Source organism: Mercenaria mercenaria, chromosome 19 (assembly GCF_021730395.1).
Source record: "Mercenaria mercenaria strain notata chromosome 19, MADL_Memer_1, whole genome shotgun sequence".
Classification (NCBI taxonomy): domain Eukaryota; kingdom Metazoa; phylum Mollusca; class Bivalvia; order Venerida; family Veneridae; genus Mercenaria; species Mercenaria mercenaria.
The window spans coordinates 44906617-44931015 of NC_069379.1; the positions used below are offsets into that span (position 1 = coordinate 44906617).

Consider the following 24399-nt stretch of genomic DNA (forward strand, 5'->3'; position numbering starts at 1 on the left):
ATTTACTTTGTGGCAGTGTTCATTTGATTATTTTGTAGTGAATTTATTAGGTATTTAACCTGTGCAGGAAACAATAAACGTTGGTAATCATATATTTCCACGTGCTTGTGTAATTTTTAAGGTTATTTTATTTGTCTAGTAACTTGATACAAAGCGCACATCTATAAGTTTCACTGAAAAAGGCATCTATATTTGATATTCTGTTGTATTTGACTTGGCACTACGGTATTTCCACCTTGAAAATTTTGTGTTTTTACAGACATAAATGAATGCTTAGATTCAGCAGTTAATAATTGTGAGCAGATATGCTTGAACACACCAGGCGGCTTTGAATGCGATTGCGAAACTGGTTTCGACATGCTGAATGGAACATGTGCAGGTATTTTGCGATGACATTGTGCCATTATCATCAAACTTCTGATATTCTGTACGACATACCTCCAAAATCAACCGCGACCTTTTATATTAACGTAAAATCGGGAATAGCAAATATAGTACATCTAAAACTGCATTAGAAGTTCTATTTATGCAAAGTAGGCAGTTTGTGTTACACTTGAAATCGATAGCTTTTCTTAACATTTTCATTTTAATTATTGTAGTAGTTACTAGTATGAGGCTACTATTTTTGTTTGTGTTATTTGTAGATATAGATGAATGTAGTGATAAAGAATCGTGTCAACAAATCTGTAACAATACTATTGGAAGCTATACATGCTCATGCGAGCCAGGATTTAGTCTGAATATAACAGACAGGAAGTCGTGCATATGTAAGAAGATTTATCCTATTTTTCACTTTCGCCATAAAACCCTCGGGAGTTGAGTTGTACAGCGATTACTTTGAGTATGGGAGCTCGTGGGTTTGATCCCTGGCCGCGGCATTTTAAACACGTAGCATCTTTCTCGCTTTGCATTTAGCATTTAGAGAATAGTGCTAGGACTAGTCGGCCAAGTTTCATTATAATTTGACTGTGTGGGGTATCATGTCACGTGTCTGCGGCTCGATATTCTTGTGAGGAAGCACTATAAAGTCGGACAGTGTGCTCGCTGCTATAAGTAGACATCGTCGTTTATTTGACTGAAAAATTGTTCAAAACACCCGGACAAAACAAAAAAACATAAAATATTAAAAACATTTCCAACGGGAATTATAGACGGAAAATCTTGCTAATGTAAGCATTTTCTCCAGCGTTCCGGTGTAAATTAATAAGAGCCGTAGTCGTCTATTTAAAGTTTTCAGTTTAAATACTTATTGCATTCATTTTAAAGTGGATATTTGCTTCAAATGTAATACTGTAGAATCTACGCAAAGTAATAATTATATACGTTATGCAATGAAGTCATGACTCAAGGAAAACTATTTCAGCATGTCAATCGTGGACCTATGGACTGAATTGTACATCAAACTGCTCTTGCGATATTCCAAACACGGAAACATGTAACGCGAAAAATGGTGACTGCTCATGTAAATCTGGTTGGAATGGCACATACTGTGAAGCTGATATCAACGAGTGTGCCAATCAATCTGTGTGTCCGGAAAATTCGTCATGTGTGAATGTGAATGGAAGTTTTGACTGTACTTGTGATAGGGGGTATTCAAAGACAAGTGACAAATTTCTCTGCAAGGGTATGGTCAAGATTATAACCATTTCTAAAGTTTACAAGCTCATGGATTATTTTACATACAGTAATTACAAAAAGTAGTCGAGCGTCATGTATTTTCACTCCTTATGTCTCTTAATAACCTTTGGAGACATATATGTCTCAAGAGTTTTCAGTTAGACTTAGTATATTGTTTATATATATCATTGACATGCTTCGTAATTTTTTTATATTTTTTGGGGGGGGTTGGGGTGGTGGGGGGCGTGGAGGTGGGGGGGGGGCATTATATTCCCTAAACAAAGAATTGTACGGCTTTTTAAGCTCTTTTTGGAGAAACCCTGGTCACATTTTTAGGAATATTGCATGCAATCTTTAGTTCATTGTGGTATTTTCGCATCCTAAACAATTTAGTTAGTTTTAGTCATTTGTTTTTATACATTAAGTATTCAGATCAAGGCATTATCCGAAGTGTAGTTAGGATTATATGTGGCAATATCTGCATCTGCTATTTCCAAATTTTTAAAATTCACAAAATTGTGTGCGTACCCTCTAGTAAATAATTTGCTAAATTCTTATGAAAATAAGCACAACTTATAATAAGAAAGTTAATTAAGTTAAAATATGGCTGTATTATTGTGAATAAAGTAGTTTTTTGAAGATTCTAAGTAAGGAATCTTGACTGGAAATATTCTCTTATATCGCGTGTGTGCTTTTGATATAACATCACACCATAATAGCACTGGCATCACGATAATTTGCACGCTAACATATATCTGGGAAATGTTTTACCTAGCTGCAAAATTTATTAATTGCTGGCAATTAAATAAATCTTTTTGTCACGCTTATTTAGAATGTGATGATTACATGTACGGTGATGATTGCCTTGAAAATTGCACGTGCAATGTTGAGACGACAAATGCCTGTAACAATGTAAACGGAAGTTGTTATTGTAAAAAGGTAATTATTTGTGATTGTTAGATTAATTTTATTTCTATTTGCGGTCAATTACACTTTGGTCGTAAGGTCTTTTTGTTTATTCAAAGTTTGGATTGTTCTTGGAGAGTTGATACCTTAGCCATTTGTTCTTAATAAAAGTGTAAAGTACTTAGAATCATTTTTTTTTGCTTCTGAACTAAAGCTGTTTAATGTTTAACCTTAGAAAGACAATTAGATAAGTGTGACTGATGGTTTTAATTATTGTTAATATATTAGTCATATTAATAAGGGAAACTTTTCAACGTTTAATGGAGTTCTCAGTATGATTCCTTTGTTGGTCATGAAAAGTAATTGAAAATACCAATTTTTGTCTTAAATGTTTAGGGAAATTCTGTATAGTATAGTACAGTATATATTAAAAAGAGTTCATTAGAGTTAGGCAATAATGACATATGGTTTGTATCTCTTTTGAAAGGGTTGGGAAGGTGAACGGTGTTCGCTTGACACAAATGAATGCTCAGAAAATGTTACTTTATGCTGGAATAAAGCAAACTCAACCTGCAAGAATGAAGCTGGTTCTTTTCGTTGTGATTGTAACGAAGGCTTCCGAGAACAAGACGGCTTTTGCACAGGTTCGATTATACATAAAATATATTCCATTATAATCTTGTCGTATTGTAATGGATAATTAATATTTATCTAAAGTTATATATAAGCAGCGCCTTATATGTGCCATTATTTTCTTTAGTTTGTTGTCTAGTTAAGCTTTGAATAGTTTAAACCATATTTCTTCTCGGGAACGGTATACTTCGTAAAAAATATCCATAACATATAAACCAAACATATCTAAATTTTGAACGGTAATAAATCAAATCAAAACATACCATGCACAATCAATTAGAACATATTTAGATAAAAGTTTGAACCAATAACTGTTAATAATAAAATTAGTAGTCAATATTTGAAACAAAGAATGTTCATAATAGTTCAGCCTAATTAAAAAAGATTAATATATTTAATGAAAATGACATCAATAACACTTCTGAACCACTGTTTAAAGTTTTTGACACCCATGATATATCTAACATCATGTTAGATTAAAATGTTACATCAATTGTATCTACATATTGCATGTCATTATTAAATTACTCTTATTGCAATTTAAATTTGTTTTTCTTCCAGATTGTGATCAATGGCAATTCGGAAAAGATTGTGAATCAAACTGCACATGCAACGTGACAAAATCTGAGTACTGTAATCAAATATCTGGAATCTGTGTATGTAAATCAGGGTGGAACGGCACAAACTGCCAGGATGACGTTGATGAATGTGACATAGAAAATATTTGCCCGGATAACTCTTCATGTGAAAACACGTTAGGAAGCTTCGAATGTAAATGTAACCTAGGTTATACAGAAACCGATAATGGGCAGTGCAATGGTTAGTTTCCGAATTATTGTTTTAATTGAACCATGTGACATTACATGAGTTAATATGTATGTATGCAAATTCTTAGTATTCCGTTTTTTGTTGGTGTTTTTGTACAAAAGTTCATTAGATATTTGTATGTTAATAGTGGTAATACGTACAGTCTGGTAAAATACACAACACAGCTCTTGAAGAGTAACTTATTTTCAGCTTCTTGAAATAACGTTTCGACAAAACACAGACTAATAATAGGCGTGTATTGATAGAAAGTTGTTCCCTTTCTCATTTACATTTGTGATATTCCGTATTGCAAGTAAGCATTATGAATGTCCATTGTTGATGATTACAAGGCTACGAATCGGTAAGTATTATAGTAGATCCAAATATGAAAGTTAAATGCAGATTTCCTGGAAGCACAGAGTATCCAAACGACAGAGTCTGACATAGAGCCAAGTATCGCGAAGTAGTTCCGCAACAAAAAGAAACTGTAACAGAAAAATAAATACAGCAGACGGGTGGCTTCAAAAATTTAAGAACAAGTACTTTTTGTTTATATGTAAATATAAAATGGGTAAGGGGTAGATACAATTCATGGCAAGTCGACACATTTTCTAATTTGTTTTTTTTTTTACTGTAGAAATGCATACTGTCTTGTTATTGCTGTAAGTCTATAGCCACTGTTTGTTTCACGTGCAGATGTAGATGAATGTAATGCCACTGAAACATGTCACCAAATCTGTAGCAATACCATTGGAAGTTTTACATGTTCATGCAAGCTAGGCTTTAGTTTGAACATAACAGACAAAACATCATGCACATGTAAGTTACTATTTTATATATTTTGCTTTTACTAAAGAAGCCTTTACGTAAATTGACAATAGTGCCGTGGACTCTGTTAATTCTTCGTAATATGAGTGGCAGCAAATTTGCATATGATTCAAAGTCAGTAATAAAAACCAACATTCCTAAATATATAAAATGCAGTTATAAAAACACTTAGGTTAATACTAACAAAATAATATTTTAGCATGTCAACCTTGGACGTATGGACAAAATTGTGAATCAAAATGCAATTGTGAGATTCCAAATACGGAGATATGTAATGCGACAAATGGAGAATGTACGTGTAAAACAGGATGGTATGGCACGTACTGCGAAGATGATATCAACGAGTGTGCTAATAAGTCTGTGTGTCCGGAAAATTCATTATGCGTAAATTTAAATGGAAGCTTTGACTGTAACTGTGATAGGGGATACGTAAAGACAGATGACAAACGCTGCAAGGGTATGGGACGTTTTATATCTATTTCATAAATGACAAATATCAATTATTTTATTATTTGAATCAAAGTTTTAACATTTTGTGAAATCTGGAGAAATCATAAATGAAAGTAAAACCACATATTTTCTCTTGTGTTCACTCCTATTGTACAAAAATTTTAAGCATCATGTCTTTATATATGTGCTTTGGAGAATATGCAGTTTGACAGTCTACCTTCATCCTGTCCACACTTTTATCTACCAACCATTACCATATAATCTGACACGTCTTGCACCCTATTTATCGCCAAGTTGTATACTGGTAACACATCGACCTATTGATTACTTATTATGCCTCAAGAAGCCCTGGCCAGAATTTCAACAAAAGTTCAATGAAATGACAGTACCACATGAAACCCTTCATCCCTATTTCAAGATTAATTGTTTTTACTGAGTTACGGTATATTGATTTTTATTCATCACGTTTGCTTACAGTCCAGACATTCTGAAAAGCTTACCGATGACTCTGCTGATCTGCAACTTTTAAGAAATTTAGTTTGTGTTATATTTTTTTAGATATTTGATTTGATTTATTACCCGTATTAGCCGCTGATGCTGTTTGAATTTCGTTTGTAGAGATCTTTACGTACTTTCTAATATCTTGATGACATTTTAAGCATTTATAAGCAAAACGTTTATTTACACGCATATATTATTGTATCTTTATTGTTCATAGTGTGTTGACCTTTTTGAGGAGTTAATTTATAAAAATCTTGTGAGCGCGGCTTCTCTTTAATTGTATTTATTATTAAGATCACAAAATGGATAAGCTATATCAGTTATTAATGTAAAGACACAAAAGTTACTTGTCTATGTACTTGTTGCATCAAGATTGAACGAACATGAAGTCTTATATGTTAAGGCATGTTTTTAGTAAATACAAGATGTATTCTTTGAAGGTATTTAATACAAATATTTGTATTGTTTTGTTAGAATGTGAGAATTTCATGTATGGTGATAACTGCAGTCAAAACTGCACGTGCAACGTGAATACAACCCATGTCTGTAACAATGTGAACGGAAGTTGTTATTGCAAAGAGGTATATTTTTGCTATTGTTGCATTTATATAGCTGTCTCATTTCTATGTGCACTCGATATTGGTAGTGCTATTGTTAAATCTAGGTATTTATATATACTTATAAAGTCTATAAAGAATAATATTCTAATTTAGTGTATTTTGCCTGGATTATAGTAGAATGAATGAGCATTCTTAATATTTAGCATATTCAGCATATTAATTAAGGAAAAAGGAACTTTTCACGCACTGACAACCAGTTCACCACTTATGTAGTACTTTAAACCGAGTAGAAACTCAGGAAAGTGAATTCATAATACCCCTTGTTGTCCGAAGAAATTATTGCAATGAACAATTAAGATACTTCACTAATTGTGTATTGTGTTGGTGGATAGTAAACAGTATTAACACACTATTCTCATGACTGTTGAAAGGGTTGGGAAGGTGAACTGTGTTCTCGTGACATAGATGAGTGTTCAGAAGATGTTACTATCTGCCAGACGAAAACAAACTCCACCTGTGAAAATGAGGATGGTTCGTTTAGGTGTGAATGTGATGACGGCTTTCGGGAACAAGGCGATATTTGCACAGGTTCGGTCATAAAACATGTACTAAATTATTTTTCACGTATTATCTTGCTGTGTTTGTACATGCTATTATTAGTATTGATATAAAATCACATCTTCTCAACGGGACATGTGTACCATCTTTTTCCTCGGTGTATTGTAGAGTTTAGGATTAAGTCTGATATGGAAAGGTATATGCAATACTTGATAAAAAATAACAATTCATTAACATCTTGTAGACAGGTAAAACAAATCTCAGCAGGTCTAGTAATGTAAAAGACTCGGTGCTTTTTACAACACAACATATACCATGCAAGAATAATTATATTGTTTCAAAAGAGTATTTAAATAAAAGTTTTAAAAAATGGGTTAAATAAGTTGTCATTATAAAAACTAGAGATCAAATGAAGGTTATTGTCTTTCAGATAATATAAATGTATATTTGATGTCATTTCAGGTCCATTATATGAAGTTCTTGAAAGTATACGTTGAAAATGCATGTAAAGTATATCTTTTACATATCCATGTAAGATGGACATGTTTCATCAAGTATGTCAACACCTGACATATCATTAATGAACTAGTCTTCCTTTCTATTGCCTATATTTTCAGACTGCGATCAGTGGAAATATGGAGAGAACTGTGGATCAAATTGCGCATGCGACGTGAACAGAACAATGTTCTGTGACCCAAAAACTGGAATGTGCATGTGTAAATCTGGATGGAACGGGTCTAATTGTCAGGATGATATCAATGAATGTGACATAGACGATATTTGCCCGGATAATTCTTCATGTGAAAACAAATTGGGAAGCTTTGAATGCAAATGCAACCTCGGTTATTCAGAAAATGAAACTGGCAACTGTGAAAGTAAGTTTTCGAAGTATATTTTAAGTGAACTGGTTTGAGATATCACTTGTAAAATCATGAACATGCAGACTTCTCCGATGCATTTTGTGTGTTTAAGAAAGAATAAGGTATTTTTGAGGCATTCAGGAAAGAGTAAAAATTATCTTAATCTAAACCAGATAACCGACAATAAGCTATTAAAAGTTAAACGACTATACAGAAGATGCATATTTGAGTTTCTATCTCCTGTGAAGTTTTCATTCCAAAATACTGGATTTCTTGAAATGATAAGGCATGGAAAATAATGTATCAATCAACACTCTTCGAACATAAGTCTATGTTAGAAGTCGTTTGTTAACACTTAAGACGAACACAAATAGGATGAATCAGATGTATGGTTAAGCTGTCGACATTTTATTGATTTATACGATATCGTTTGGAAATGCGAATCTTGCACATTACAATACATAAAGCATTGTGACACATTTTTTTCTACAAATCTATCGTGTATTGGAATACATTCTTTAATTTAACTTTACATTTACCCAGAAACGTTTGAGTACATTGTAGGACGGGTACATAATTTGAATTTTTAACAAGATTAATGCAGTTCTATGTGACGCGTAGCTGACACTTCCTACGAAACTAATATTACTTTTATTTCAGTGTGTGATAGCAGACATTACGGCGACAATTGCAGCAAGGACTGTTCATGTAGTTTTGAAAATACCAATCATTGTAATCATATCACTGGCTTTTGCAATTGTCTTCAAGTATGAACTTGTGTTTTTTTGCTTTATTTTATAATACTTTAACATTTATTGTATACATATCATTTACTAAACCCACGACGCACACCTTTTCTGTTCTATTTTAGTAATCAAAACTAGTTGTCATTAAACAGTTTTTAAATTTGTGTCCGATAAATATGCCGTTAAACTACCATACGGCATTGCAATCATGGTTCGGTAATCAGGTTTACATTGTGTTACCAATACATTTTTGTATAACTAGAACACAGTACCTGATAGTTCAACAAGGTATATGCTTTTTTTCAAATCTTCAGTGAAGCATTGTATTTTGCAACTTTGTACAGAGCTTTTTTATTTTCAAAGGGATGGAAAGGTGATAACTGTTCAGTCGACATTAACGAATGCGAAAGTAACGAGGATGTTTGTAAGGAAAAGGTCAATTCTACCTGCAGCAACACCATCGGATCGTATGATTGCAATTGTATTCCTGGATTCAAAGAAGAAGAAAAACTTGTGTGAAGGTACTTTGTGTCGTGATTTGTACACAAATATGTTTTATTCAATATCAGTCAGTTTGATACGCGTACATCCCACAGTCATTTTTATGTTATTTTTATAATTTACTTGAGTTCTTGTTTCATTTAAAACCTATGCCGCCATGGATATTGCATAAAAAAGGTCTTGTGATATGATTTTCAAAGTATACGACAGGATAGGATTCTTTGCATGTATTCGATTTCAGAATGTTTCGGAAGTACATATGGTGAAAATTGCTCGGAATCTTGCAACTGCAACGCGACCAATACAGTCAATGAAAACCAAACATGTGACAAAGTAACAGGAAGTTGTAAGTGCAAAGAAGGTTGGAATGGAGACACGTGCAATGATGATGTCAACGAATGCCAAAATAAAACAGTGTGTATCACGACGAACAACACAACATGTGTTAACACCATTGGATCGTTTCTGTGTGACTGCGTGAGAGGATTTATAAAGGATACAGGCGGAATCTGTGTTGAAGGTGAAACAACATTGAAAATTTTGGCTTGGGAAATATGAATAAAGCCTGTATGAAGATCCTTTGGAAACATAGAATTCAACCAAGCGAAATAATAGCAGACTCGGTTTGACTGAGTCTGTTTATGAGGGGTACTGGAAAGTGCAACACCTCTCACGTCCCCTAGCCCCGGCTTAAGCGGAACTCTATTATTTTTATATTGAATGAACTCCATGATCCCAACGGGACAGGAAATATTACAACACTGACTTTTAACGGCCGCCACACTGCACTTAAAGCTTGCTGTTGTGATAGTTAATAAAATATGTATGAAGATCCTTTGGATGCATAGAATGCAACAAAGCAGAATAATAGCAGACTCGGTTTGACTGAATCTGTTCATGAGAGGTAATGGAAAGTGCAACACCTCTAACGCCCCATTAACCACATCTACTAAAATGTAAAATTAGAAAATGTAAATATTACAATTACAAACTGTATATTACATAACATTTTTCTGATAAGTCTTGTGACCTTTTATTTCAGAATCATTTCTAATCCTATGACTTAAAGTTTAATGTTATCTAACATAAGAAATACATAGTGCATTTATTTAGAGATGACTGAATCTCTTTCCAGTCGTTAATCAATTTGGCTTGTGTCTAAAAATACCACTTTATTTGTTCTAGATGTTCGAGTAACAACTCAAAAACCTGGTAAGTTCGAATAAAAATATCATTAATTTTTGCAGTGTACACGACGTCGTACAGATTTTTGTTTAACATTCTGTGTAATGGACTTTGGAGGCTTGCACAATGTTTATCAACAGTGTGTATAAGCGTAAAAGTTTTCAATGTAATATTTGTGTTACATTTTCTTCCTTGATATTCCTATTTAAAGTGTGTGTATTGGACAGGTGTTATCCAACAATTTATAAGATTTAACTGAGTCTGACTTTGCGTTCTTCATACAACCAGCAGCTTCAACTTTATGCCAGCATACATTTTAAAACATCCAAGCTATCTTCAGGTATATCGTTTGATCATACTATTACGGTTGATACTGATTTGCCTTCTGGAACTAATCTTGATTCCGCAAACACTTTCAACAGACTGCAACAGGAACTGAAACTGAGCGTAAGTTCGCTTAATACATCAATACATTTTATGAGTATAAAAAGTACGTTTCCTACGTACATATGTCTGCCAGGTTTTATTAAAATATTAAGTACTTCTATAATAAAATACTTTCGAAAGTAAGTTGTTATTTTTAGAAACACAACCAATGAAATAAGTTTCAAGTAGACATACATTTCTGGATTTAAATACAAACAAAATTAAATTGATAAAATGTTATTTTCTAATAACAAAGTACCAGAGAAATGTATAAAGATATTCTTGTTATAAAAACGCTTGACTTTGTGATTACTTTAACTGTTTCAGCTACTGGAATATTTCAACAGATATATCTCTGCAATAATAGACCTTATTATCAATGATATACGGTATGTTCAATTTATACTATGATCAAACAAATGAACGTAATTTACCTAAATACGAGGGGCGTTCAATATGTAATGTTACTCCGTATGTAGTTCCGTAACCGCTGGTTATTGTTAGATGCGGTTTTCGGCACATTATAGAGCAATTTATTGGAAACACAATGCTATAAAAATTATAAAAATCGGCATGTTCAAAGTAAAAATATAATCATTTTAATGAGGTGTACTCAGGTATACTAGAGCATAATTATAATATAGGTTTGTCCTGGGCATCCAGAGTCTCAGAAAAATAGAATAACTTTTAAAATCACAAAATTCTATCATTTTTCTACAAGGCACAGCAATTTGTGATGTGTTTGTGTTTGTTGTAAACTATTTATTGCAGTTTTAATTTTACAACACAACTAAAAAAGTCTAAACTCGAGGTTGATCCAATCTGGAATGGGCGTTGAGAGCGATTAATCAAAGTTGTAAGAACTAGTTTCGCAATCGAAAATGAAGATACTAGTATCAACTTAAAATACAATTATTTTTTAAACGATGATTATCGCCTGACAAAATCACAGAGGCTTATTGTACTCACCTTATCATTTTTCGAGTAAAATATACACACTCCATTTAAAACTGTTATAAACTTTTTTATTTTAGTTTTCATATGTTTTTTGTGAAGATCATGATTTGTTTTATCTGTTTAAACTGAAAATTAAACTATAGTTCTAGTTGTTGAATAGTAGAATCAAGGAATTGCATATTACAATGTCAATATTTTGGACATAAAAATGTCCAGTATACCCGAGTACACCTCACTCAAATGATTATATTTTTACTTTGAACATGCCGATTTTTATAATTTATATATCATTGTGTTTCAATATATTGCTCTATAATGTGCCGAAACCCGCATCTAAAAATGAGATAAATAACATTACATATTGAACGCCCATCGTAGACATTTCGTGTAGATAAAACACGAGTATACAACAACTCTAACCCTGAGAACTTTTTGTAATAAACTTGTCCATCTTCCAATTTGGACAATACCATTAACTGTTAAAAGGGGTGCTTAACAAAAATATACTGAATGAATAGCGAACAATGCAGATCATGATTAGAATGCACGAATGGTCAAGATCTATTTTATTCGCAAAGGCAAAACCAATCGTGTCCAGCACGATAAGGGTTATACAGTACTTATAAAGATTCATAAGACCTACCTTCTGTTGTATATATGCTACATTTTCTATATACATTATTCTTGTACTTTTACTGCAATGAGGCTGCAGTTTAAGCGAGCTTTGTTCTTAAAACGTGTTTTTAAAACGTGACTTTTTTTCTTTGTTATTTATTTTATGCAAGAGATTATAAACTACACGCAAGAATATACCTAAATGTACATTGTTCAGGTATTGAACTGATGTATTATATTTTTTTTTTCAAAGTAATGCATTGAATGGTTTAATGAAATTTTAATATTGCATCTACATGGTCGATTTTTTATCAAATATTGTTTATGTCAGTGGTGACTGTATTAAAGTATTGGAAGCTTTTGGCAATATTGTAACCATGAACTGGTTTTGTTGTAAAATCGGTGAATATAACGTAAGGCATTCATGAATATACGTTAAACTTTATAGATAAAAGTTTTGGCATAATTGAATGCCTTGTAAACTCTGTTTCAACCTCTTTGGGCATCAGTTGATAAAAGAGCAAACGATATTGTCGAGGCGGTGCTGGTTACCAAAACCACTTGTAAATATAAAGACAAAAAGAGGGTTTCATGGCTCTATACCTTTTTACAGTAAATGGGCAATATTACCTTGTAGATATTACAATTTGCTTCATCTTCAACTCACATGAAGATATACGATTGCTCAGCAAATAAACTTGAATGTATGGAAGGAAGTATCATTTCGTAGCGAAAGTTAATGGACTCTAAGTATGCATTAAAAATGTCACAGAAAATACAAAATTATTTCTTCGCATTTGTGTACTATCTAGTTCCTGAAGTATCATTGGCTCTGTGTTCAACTGACGTTCACGGAGAGGTGGAGTCAGTGCTGTTAAGGTTCATTATATTATTTTACTGTTTTTGGTCTTTGTGCAAAACATGTTAATTGAGATGTATTAGCTGTTAAGCTCAATTCAAATCGTATATCGATAGGTCAGGAAGCATCACCGTCGATTACACTATTGTGTAAGGTAAGAAAGTGGAAGACATTTTATATGTTTTTCACTTTTGACCACCAATTCAAATTATATATCGATAGGTCAGGAAGCATCAAAGTCGATTACACTATTGTGTATGGTGAGAAAGCGGAAGACGTTGCCTCGAAACTAACGAAAGCGGTTTTGGATTTGGAACAAGGTGCTGAAATATCGTTGTATGGTGAGAATGTCACTGCTTCTTCAGGTGAGTCTCACGAAAACTGTTGCGGTTAGTATTTAGTGAAGTATTTCATTACCATATGTACATAAAAACTCAGCCTGAATGTGTAATTATACTATTTGTACATAAAAACTCAGACTGAATGTGTAATTATACTATTTGTACATAAAAACTCAGACTGAATGTGTAATTATACTATTTGTACATAAAAACTCAGACTGAATGTATAATTATACTATTTGTAAAATCTGTCTGCAAATACCACCATTGAGAAATGAAATCTGATGTTTTTGACAAGCAGACCCTAAACATAGATAACGTTTGCTATTGAGGATAAACCGTGAAAAAGGTGTATATTCGTCCTTGTTCAACTTTCCCCTTCATGTTCCTCCCCTCTCACGGCCCAGTTTTGCCCCTTACCATTTCCTTCCCCTCCATCTATATTTAGCATAAATTAGTATGTACTTGTTGGATGTTTGAAGCAACACGTCTAAAAAATTTTCCATTACAGCTTCTTTTTGTTGTGGGCCTACTATGCAAATGCGTGGCTCTTGGGTTGTGATTTTAGTGCTCTGTGCTTCCAAAAAATCTACACTTACCTATTATCTTTTATGGACAGGTGCTATTGAAGTGCTCTTTCGGAGGTTGTCTGTAGTTGTTCGACTGTATAAACATAGTGAAAAGATAAAGAATTTAAATTATTGTTCGTTTTAAATTCTTGTTGGATGTTTAAATCAACCCGTCTGAAATATTTTTCCATTAAAGCTTCTTTGTTGTTATGGGCCTACTATGCCAATGCGTGGTTCTGTGGCTATGTTTTTAGTGCTCTGTGCTTCCGAGAAAACTACCCTTACCTATTATCTTTTTTAAATAGACTTTTAAATTAATCACTGGAATATTTCCTTTAAATACATGTATAACTCATGTGTTGCGTGCATTTTTGTGTGAAAAGTTTATGTATTAAACATTACGGTTCATTGCAATGTATTTATATAATACGGTTTATTCATATGTATTTGCCAGATGTGTATAAAGAAATGAAACCGTGCGAAGTTTACAACTTGACAGCTGGAGGTTGTGATGAGGGTTACCAATGCAACGCTGAAAATGGCACTCCTACCTGCAGGTAAAAATTGTAACTTTTTAACTAAACTGAATTATTTGTGTTGATGTTTATAAATTATGAAGGAGCTGTTAACAGAAAATAAATTAACAATTACAATTCATAACAAAATCAGACAGTTTTGTTATCTGCTAGACAAGTCGATAATATAAATACGTAGAAAATTGATAAGAGTATAATTTCTATAAATGTCAATGTTTCGATCGGTACTACCGACTTTAGTAACAGGCTTTGCAGTCAAATGAACTTAAATTGTATAGTTACTGTGTACTTTGGCCTCAAAGTACAGTTTCAGTTTAAAACAGAATAGCATTATAAAGATAAAATCGTTACAAGGTTGCAACCTATGTTTAGAATAATGTAAACGGCATGCAAAAAGTAATGTTTTCATTATTTGCAGACCTATAGAAGATGAAAGTGAGGGTAAGTCGCTTTTTACATAATGCTTTCGATTCTTAATCGACGTTCTACTACAATAATGTGACTATAAATAATAAGTTATGCCTTACGGTAGCAGATCCACAAAGAATAATGCTGCCGCAATATACCAAATATTGATGCATCGTAAGATTTGAAAGTGTATTGTCTGATGAAAAAGAAAATATAATTTACATGCATGACGAAAATAATTTACAGATTTTATTTTACATTATACTTTTCAAAGATACTTCAAAGGAAAACCAGTTATTTCAGAGTAAGATTTCGCGGTCTAAACGTGACTTGTGCTTGCATATTATTCATGGTCAATTTATTTACTAAATCCTGTGCAGAAGAAAAAAACGCTTTCAGATAAAACAAATAAAAACAACATTTGTCACCAAGCATCAACATGCTATTTATTAATGTCTGTGTGAAATGTTTTGAGGTTAGAGGTCAGATGCACCTTAAACTGGTCTAAGCTTTCCCATGGTGGTTTTGCCCCACTTTGTTCCTTTATTTGTTTGTTTTGTCATTGTGTGTTTGCTCTGTGTGTGTGTGTGTGTGTGTGTGTTGGTCGTACGCGCTTCTGCGTGCTAGGTTTGCGTTTGGGGAGGCTGCGTTTTTAGAACGTGACTTTCTATGATGGATATTCTTCCTTGTTTAAATATTATCTCTCATTACTTTTCCTGTTGTCAGTGAACTGGTCATTGGTCATTGGACTGTCGGCGGTGGGACTGTTTCTTGTAATAATAGTGGCTGTTACTGTCGTTTTCTTGCGACACCTCTCTAGAAGACAGAAAATAAGGAAACATAGAACCCCGAGGTAAGCGTTCAAAAACAATTTTAAGCAAGTGCTTTTTATATAAAAAGCTCCGACCGTGTTAAACACCAATGATCAATTTACTTTAAATTGTTAAGCTGTTTCTAATCAGTAAAAAAATGGAGATTGCTTTTAAATGGAATAGTAATAGTAAAATTGATTTCTTTTCACGGTTTGTTTTACCTGAGCATAATTAAGATTCCAGTATGATATATTGCAATATAATTCAGAGTAAGAACTGGCATGTTCGGTCACAGTCCATATGAAATTGGTCCTGATGCCCACAAAGTACGAGGGTGGCAAAGAGGTACTGTATCAATATGTTCATGATTTGTTGCCCACATGTTTCAATGAATGATTTCCATGAACACTGACTAGCAGTTTACTACATAAGTAAATATTTTGCATTATTCGTCTCGGTTAAGTATTTTCCAGCCTTTGATTAATTCGAATGTTAACACTAATAAATAAGAAATTAAAACAACGTATATATTTCTGAATGTAAATGTTGATTGTTGATTTTTGAATGTGTGATTTATCACTAAAACGCTTGATTTAAGAAATAATAAATCTGTTCCTATATTTTCTCAGTTAATAAAATATGGGCAGGAGTTTGAATGCGTAATAATTAAATCACGAGTGCGTAGCACGAGTGATTTAATTATTCGCATCCAAACGACTGCCCATGTTTTATTAATTGATAAAATTATTGGAAGATATTTATTATTTCGATTCTAACAACGCAAATAATTCACATTTTACAGTACTACATTTTCAGCGTAATACGTCATTCGGGTCATATGCTGTTACAATTTACCCCCCTATGGTTAGAAAGTGTTGCATAGCCAATGGAACGTATAGATATTTGTTTCTTTTATTATCAGAGTTTTGAGAAGTATTCATAAATTAGTAATCTAACAGCTCGCAAACTAATTTTGAACAGAATCATCAAATTAGGCGAGTTGACCCTGTGTTACGAGTGACGAGCTTAACTTTTATATGACGTCACATCATTATGACGTCATACTTTATGTCATACATTTAGGACGTCACCGCTGAATCATAATTAGGGTAATTGAATTCGCTCGTAGAGATCAGAACGTGTTTTACGGACCTACACATGAATCAGTATGACTTTTTATTATATTTATGTTTTTGAAATGCTGTTTTCAACCGTTTGGCCCTGAAATAATTCGTATGTAATGGAACTGAAGTAGAATCTCTTATGTTAAAATCATAGGGGGTGAAATGTAACAGCCAACCATATTTTAACGTAGATTCATGTATAGGCGGTTTCGCTATATGTTTATATAGCAATTCTGCGGATCGTGTTAGAATATAATATTTTACAGTGCACGATATATTATCTGTATTACATAGTTTTATATGGGATCTCGTTCACATAAATCATGTTTCTGAAGCTTATTTAATAGAAAATTTCAATTTGTAGGTAACTCTGCAGACACTGAAAGTAGGATTCCAAGCCGGAGAAATAAATTATCTGGGACATCAAGCTTTTCCTCACACGGAAATAATCCTGCTGTAAGTAAACGCACGCTTTCTTATGACACATTTTGTTGACGGTAATAAAGTTACTATGACAAAGTACAATGTATATTTCTTTCGTGTTGTCTCAAAATGAACGAATCTTTCATTTAATACATTCTGTCATTTCATTTACCTTAAAATGCCTTTATTACTGGTTCCACAATTAAAATCTATTGGCATGTTTTTTAATCGCAACTTAAAAATGTTTATTTTTTCGTAAGTTTCGTTTTGTCTCGAACAAAACTATTGATACATATTGTTATTTGTCTTGCCTTAAATTACTTTTATTACCAGTTACAGTTTCATGAATGCTAATGGCGTTTTGTAAATCGCAACTATACAACAAAAACATCAAGATTACATTGATTTAAATTATGTGTACTGGTTAAGATTCAATAAGACTTATACGCGTATTCTACAAATGTTATCAACTGTTAATAATGGTCTAGGTTTTAAGCATGCTTACTTATGCAACTATTTTCTTAGCGCTCTGTGAAATTGCGTACGGCATACATTGTTTGTTAAAGTTCCTCTCGGCGAATACTGTTTTACCTGTGACACCTCGACAGATGATGACCATTGACTGGTGTTCTTCCATTTTGAAGCCGTGTTTTTTTTTATCCGTACTAAAACTGATTCTCGGACTACACTGTTCATTACTTTAATACATGGAGATACGATTTTGTAATGTAAATTTTAAAATCTTTATGTTGCAGTATAGCCAACCGTTCCACATTCCTTGAGCTAGACAATCTGACTACAACTATTAAGACTGGTTTTAGACTACCGATCTTCAGGAGAAATGGACCTACTCGACATATTCTAATAAAACTTTTGGATGAAATCGATACTTGATGTCTAACTCTATCTCATTAACAATAAGAACACAACCGTGAATGTTACTGACATCAATATATATCATAAATATAAATTCTATATATAATAGACAGTTCTAATGTTTCTGCGTCATGACTATCAAATTAAGTGGTCAATGGTTTGGTATCTGTTGGATAAACATCGTTCTGATTGCATGTTGTATGAACATTATTCAGATTGAGAAATTTGCTTATTTTCTGTTTAGTGGTTCTTATCTGTTTATGCTGCAATGAAATGTATGATATAGTTTTAAAGAACACATTACCCCGGAGTATCTAACTGTATGTAGTATATGTAATAAGTAATTAGTTATATGCTTCAGTTTTTCATGTATTTCACTAAGTTCAATTGTTATACTAATTGCACTAAACTTTCATGTCCTTTAAGATCATGAAGTACATCATTTTTTTATAATAAAATACAGATTAAACCTATGCTAGGGCACATGTTGCACTTTTCATCATACACGCTCATGTATATATTCAGTCGAACCAAGTCTGGTATTATGTTGCTTGGTTGCATTCTTTGCTTCTAAAGGATATTTTCACAGATTTTATTACTAACTAATCATTATAATAATTCATTCTAACATTAAAAACTACATATTTTCATACTAAGTCTAAATATGTTAGAACTGAAAAATGTTTATCATCGGCATTTAGGAGGTATTTGTGATAATTCCTGGGCAACGTGTCGCCCAAGTTTATATAGGAACTAATAACAATGAGTTATAATTTTACGTTGTCAAAGAAAATGCCGACCTGCAGTGGCCTTATGGATAAGGCACTTCCTCTTAATCGAAAGATTGAAGTTTCGATCCCTGTCGGCGGCAGGACTTAAATTGTTGTAAAGGAAGGTCAGATTTTTAGCCGCCAGCTAGATTGGTTACCGACTATCCACCTGCCTCTTGTCTGCCTTTAAAAAATAGGAATCTGGAAGTAATGCTGTATAAGATATGTAGCTGACTCATTTACCAATAGCTGGTTCTTTCAGTACTTGTGGCACCATAATAAACAGACACTTAACTTGATTATGAAACGAGTAATAAACTGAAACAATTGCACTTAATAACAATGCCTTCTTATCAATCCTTAAAACATTTCTTATTAATAACATGTTAATTCTTTCTGTAGTTGAATAAGGTTATTGGGAATTAATATATTTTAATTAGTATCCTAGAAACGAAGCAGCCCTCATATAACAAGCGTGCAATATATTAATATTTATTGAAACGTCTGATTTGAGCCGTTTAATTAAGCTAATGGATTATTATTTAACAGTCATTAATTTGTTGAAAAAATCATGCTTGATAACAAGTTAACATTTTCGTAAACTTTACCACTTTAAAGCATGTTTATACAACTTTAATATGGTTAAAGCATCACTGTTTTTCCTTTACTTTTTGTGAGCAATGTTGATGATTTATCATTGATATATTATATTTGTAATAAATTCGTAACAATTGATATGCTATATTATCTGCTAAATAAAATAAACGTGTAGCAATATTGAGTACTTCCTTGATAGTTATGTATTTAGTTGCATTTAGAATTTATTCTGTTATCAGGAGGGTGATTGATTGTTACTCATACTCGGTAATCTACCCTTACCTCCACTCTATATCGACTTTTATTACAGTAATACATATAAGCTGGAATAAAGTAATTTAGTATCGAAATTAAAAATAAAAAGCTTTTTCTGCTATAATTAGATACATACTGGTGACCGGGAACGGAACATATAGAGCAATTATATCGCAATCTGGTCACTGAAACCACATATCTACTGCCAGTTTCTTCTAAATGTCAGTAAGCAGACAAGCAGACTGCATCTTTCATTTTGTTTAAATCAAAATACCTATTTGACGTTTACTTGCGAGATATTGAATATATCGTGTCAGCACTTGAAGGCGATATATCTTTAATATATACTAGACTCCATAGCAGTAAATATATCTGCAGATGGGGTGTTGATCATTAACAAATTTGATGTGATTTGTGGAGTTAAAATTTGTTAAAAACCTCAAGTATAGTTCCCCCACTTGGTTTAAACGTCACAGGACAGTGTTAATAATATAAGAATGTTTCACTGGTTGAAGGTACGGATGCATACTCTTGCTAGAGGAAACTTGTTAAGGGGATAACGAGGCAATTAATAGAACGAATGTTTTTATTTATGCACTTTATTATTTTACGTAGTAGCGTGTGCATTTACGCTCATAAATTACAACACGAGAGAAATCTGACAGCCCAGGATGTAGGACGACTTTTTCTATCACCTTGCGAAACTCTGATTACTCCTGCAATAAAAGTTATACCAAACTCAAACTCAAGACCTACACAAGATTGGCGCTCTACATTATAAGCTACCCAAAGCGTCTTTGAGGGGTTTCCGTGGCCAAGAGGTTAAGGTCACTGCACTGACTTTAAATCACTTGCCCTAACCTATGTAGGTTCGAGCCTCATTCGGGGCGTTGAATTCTTCATGTGAAAAAAAACAACATCCAGCTGGCTAACGGACGGTCGGTGGTTCCTACACAAACTTGAAAGTCGCCATATGACCTATAATTGTGTCGGTGTGACGTTGAACCAAACAAAATAAATCTTTGAAATAAACTACCTAAATCTAATTTTTATCAAATGAGCCAGGCCATGAGAAAACCAACATAATGGGTTTGCCACCAGCATGGATCCAGACCAGCCTGCGTATCCGCGCAGTATGGTCAGGATCCATGCTTTTCGCTAACATTTTCTCTAATTGCTATAGGCTTTGAAAGCGAACAGCATGGATCCTGACCAGACTGCGCGTATGCGCAGGCTTGTCTGGATCCATGCTGGTCGCAAAGCCACTATGTTGGTTTTCTCATGGCACGGCTCAAATGTACAACTGAACAATAGCTCGATGTCGCCATATGATCTGTAATTGTGTCAGTGTGACGTTGAACCAAATGAAAAAAAAAAAACTTTGAAATAAACCACCTAAATCTAAGTTCTATCAAATATACGCCTGAAAAATAGCTCGAATTTCTATTATCTGCGGCTACGCCGCCGACTGTTACGCTTAAGTTTATGTCCTATTCGTATCTTAATAAACATGTATTAATTAGAAGAAGTCATCATAAATACAAATTTATTACAGATCCTTGTTTCAATACTGTTTCCCTTGTGCTAAAGTCAATTACGGTATTCTCGATAAAAATGAAAGAAATATGAAATTAACATGACAGTTAATTAATTTGTGAACAGTTGCTAAAGATATAATCTGTCGAAAAAAAATGTTGACAGGTGTAATGATTTTAAAGTATCATTCAGATATGTATGAAACGATGTGTGTACCTCAAGCATATGCATATGCGCCAATAGTTTTGAGCATATATTGCACAATCCATTTGTTTGTGAAAAGTTTTCTTAAACTATAACCTTTAGAACAAATTCGCAAACATGTCGTTTGTGTTGCGATGTACACGTTGAAGCTTGTTATTAAAATTTGCGTAAAATCTAAATCCACAATATTCAAGTTACTCTAGCAAGAATCAAACCTACGAACATTTATTTACATTTGCCTTAAATTCTTCGTCTTACTGTAATTTATTAGCCTAAGGGTTAAATAAATTTCTACATCGTAAAATATGACATAACGTGCAGAATGACTTTGATACAAAGTTATATTTCTATATGTTATCGAAATCTTGGTTTAAGATATATTAGTAAATCTTGAACACTTAATGTCATGTACTTCAGTTCTTTATGTGATATACATTGTATTAATGTATAATGTCAGCCTAGATTTATGTTATTTGTACAAGGCAAGTTTAATACTTATTGCATTTTCATTGTCATGTGCCTCATCTGATTGGTGACCAATGTATAAACTGCATTTAAATAAATTTCCATAAAATGCACGTAATTAAAAATTTCGTTTGTTGTACAGACATGAAAAATGACGTTCTGTTACGTTTTATCAATTCAAGAGCTCCTGTGTACGGTATCACAGTATAGTTTCCAAATTCATCAATACGGCAGGAATGCCAGATGGACAATATTTATTTATAGGTAGGAAGGTGTAGAAAATGTATATAATTGCGATATAAACATCGAACCGATGGTAATCACGAGTTGTTTCGTTTAATTGTTTGTGATAGAATGTTTCTCATTGCAGAGTTGGTGCAGCCGATTCTGCGCATGCCCGTAATTATTATTAATTGCAGCGCACGGTAAATTACGCATTTTTTGCACGTCCGTACGCATTTAGTGTATTGTATGCATAATATACTGACTAAAGGTTAGGGTAAGTATCACCATGGTTACTAAATATATACATTTAAAATATTTTCGTTCAAAGTTAGTTAAACCGGTATATACCGGAGTCTTTATTATATCACAGGCTCAACAACTCTGTATTTAGTCACAGCCTATGTGATATGGCAGGATCTTAATGACGTTGGGCCTCTTTTTAGGAAATGCCATTACCTAGGAGACGATAAATAAATATTATGCATGTTCTGATACCTTAAATTAAAATATTAGCATTTATTGGGTTTATATCCGTCATATTTCATTTTGTTTAATTTTTGATTTGCCAAAGTTGCATATTTGCTTTTCCTCCCTCCTCTACTAACATAGCCATTCATAAATCTTTGAATGTGGATATCGGAGGTTCGTCCTATTTTACCTTAGCTGCTTATTACACCCGAAAAGGGCAACAAGTGCCTTTGATTTAGTAGACTTGAAAGAAGCATCTACTCCAGTGTTTAACTAATTAGGGTTATTATAAAACAATGAATACTTAATAAAGTTTCAGTTTCACAAAGTAATTGTCAGATGAGAGCACTTTCATTGTCTTCAAAGAAACGAGGACATTTAAGATTTACGTAGACGTAGAAGATAATATTATGATAAGTGGTTATTGTTATTGTTTAAGGTAATAAACTCAAAATGCCAATCGGCAGTTTCCGATCATTTACGTAATCTCCGTTTTCGAATTCGGAATTCTTCGGTTGTTACGAAAAAAAAAAAGGTTTCTAATACGTCCGAAGGATGCCGATCTCCTTTATGACTGATTTTAATCACGCGCAAAATTGTTGTAATTTCGAGGCCACAGCCTTAAGAGAAAAAACTGAAGGAAAATTAAATGCCGGATAACAATATGTTCACTAGATGACAGTTTAAGTGTTTTTTCTTGTCACAATGAAATGGGGGAATTCCCTAGACAATTATACGTACAAGTCACTGTTATGTCTTTATTGTATCGGGAATAAGGGGAACTGTTATGTTGCATTATTGCTTGACGTGACAGCATTAACATTTGGACTTGACATCCCAAAACATATATATATATATATATATATATATATATATATATAACATGTTTTCACTTTAACAACAACAACAATACTGATAATAACAACAACAATAATTATAACGATGTTGATGATGATGATGATACTATAAAATTACTAATATTCGTGGGCATTAGTTTTCGTGGATTTCGTCGTTGAGTCAATCCGCGAAATTTAATCCCAACTAACAAGACAATATTCCCATTCATTTTATGTTCAAAAGCTGAAATCCACGAATTCATATCCCCACGAAAGTGCCGTTTTACCAAAACCACGAAATTCCATGCCAACGAAATTAAATGATATTTCATTAGAAACTATTTTAGCGTACTGACTACATGCATATTATAAAGTGTATGAATGACCAGCAAACGTGAAATTCTCATTTTGACAGCTCTGTATAGAGAAATATGTACCCGTTTTAGTGGAAATATTGCGCGATTATACTATTAGCTTTAAAACAGATATAAGTGGACTTATTTGTTTGTTTGTTTTAGGTTTAACGCCGTTTTTCATCCGTATTTCAGTCATGTAATGGCGGACAGTTAGCCTAACCAGTGTTCCAGATTCTGTACCAGTACAAACCTGTTCTCCGCAAGTAACCGCCAACTTCCCCACATGAATTGTCAGAGGTAGAGGACTAATGATTTCAAACACAATGCCTTTTATCAAATCGTCACGGAGAACATACGCCCCGCCCGGGGATCGAACTCGCGACCCCGCGATCCTTAGACTAAGCTCTTCCTACTGAGCTAAAGGGTGGGTATCAGTGGATTTAGGATTTTTTTTATATTTTTTTTAGCAAATGTCAGCAAAATAGTTTTCTTTTTACTGACACGTTGTCTAAAGTATGCATTCATTAATGTGTGTAAGGCTTATCACTCCTATGAAATTACTTAAAGATAAACAAGAGCTGTCGGAGAA

At 33.2% G+C, this 24399-nt stretch overlaps 1 protein-coding gene across 2 annotated transcripts; it reads left to right on the top strand.

Annotated features, from left to right (window-relative positions):
• The first annotated feature begins 231 nt into the window (after nt 1–231).
• Nucleotides 232–19649, top strand: LOC128551206 (multiple epidermal growth factor-like domains protein 10). Of its 2 annotated transcripts, XM_053531825.1 has the most exons (14): nt 7565–7735; nt 8381–8487; nt 8830–8987; nt 9209–9487; nt 10153–10179; nt 10493–10599; nt 10906–10967; nt 13232–13374; nt 14374–14476; nt 14874–14896; nt 15590–15716; nt 15944–16020; nt 17164–17255; nt 17978–19649. In XM_053531825.1, the coding sequence occupies exons 1-14, from the start codon at nt 7715–7717 to the stop codon at nt 18002–18004; spliced, it is 1353 nt and encodes a 450-aa protein (XP_053387800.1). In that variant the 5' UTR covers nt 7565–7714; the 3' UTR covers nt 18005–19649. The 2 variants fall into 2 exon arrangements, with proteins under 2 accessions (XP_053387799.1, XP_053387800.1); XM_053531824.1 differs by lacking the exons at nt 9209–9487; nt 10153–10179; nt 10493–10599; ... (6 more) ...; nt 17164–17255; nt 17978–19649 and adding exons at nt 232–379; nt 645–767; nt 1364–1624; ... (5 more) ...; nt 6217–6323; nt 6734–6890 and having other exon boundaries at nt 7478–7735.
• Nucleotides 19650–24399: the final 4750 nt, after the last annotated feature.

Excerpts from the sequence above, each read along its gene's own strand:
- LOC128551206 (XM_053531824.1), top strand. The coding sequence starts at position 358 with ATGCTGAATGGAACATGTGCAG. Across the intron at positions 1,625-2,449 it reads TGACAAATTTCTCTGCAAGG|AATGTGATGATTACATGTAC; the intron begins GTATGGTCAAGA and ends ACGCTTATTTAG. Across the intron at positions 3,168-3,717 it reads ACAAGACGGCTTTTGCACAG|ATTGTGATCAATGGCAATTC; the intron begins GTTCGATTATAC and ends TTTTTCTTCCAG.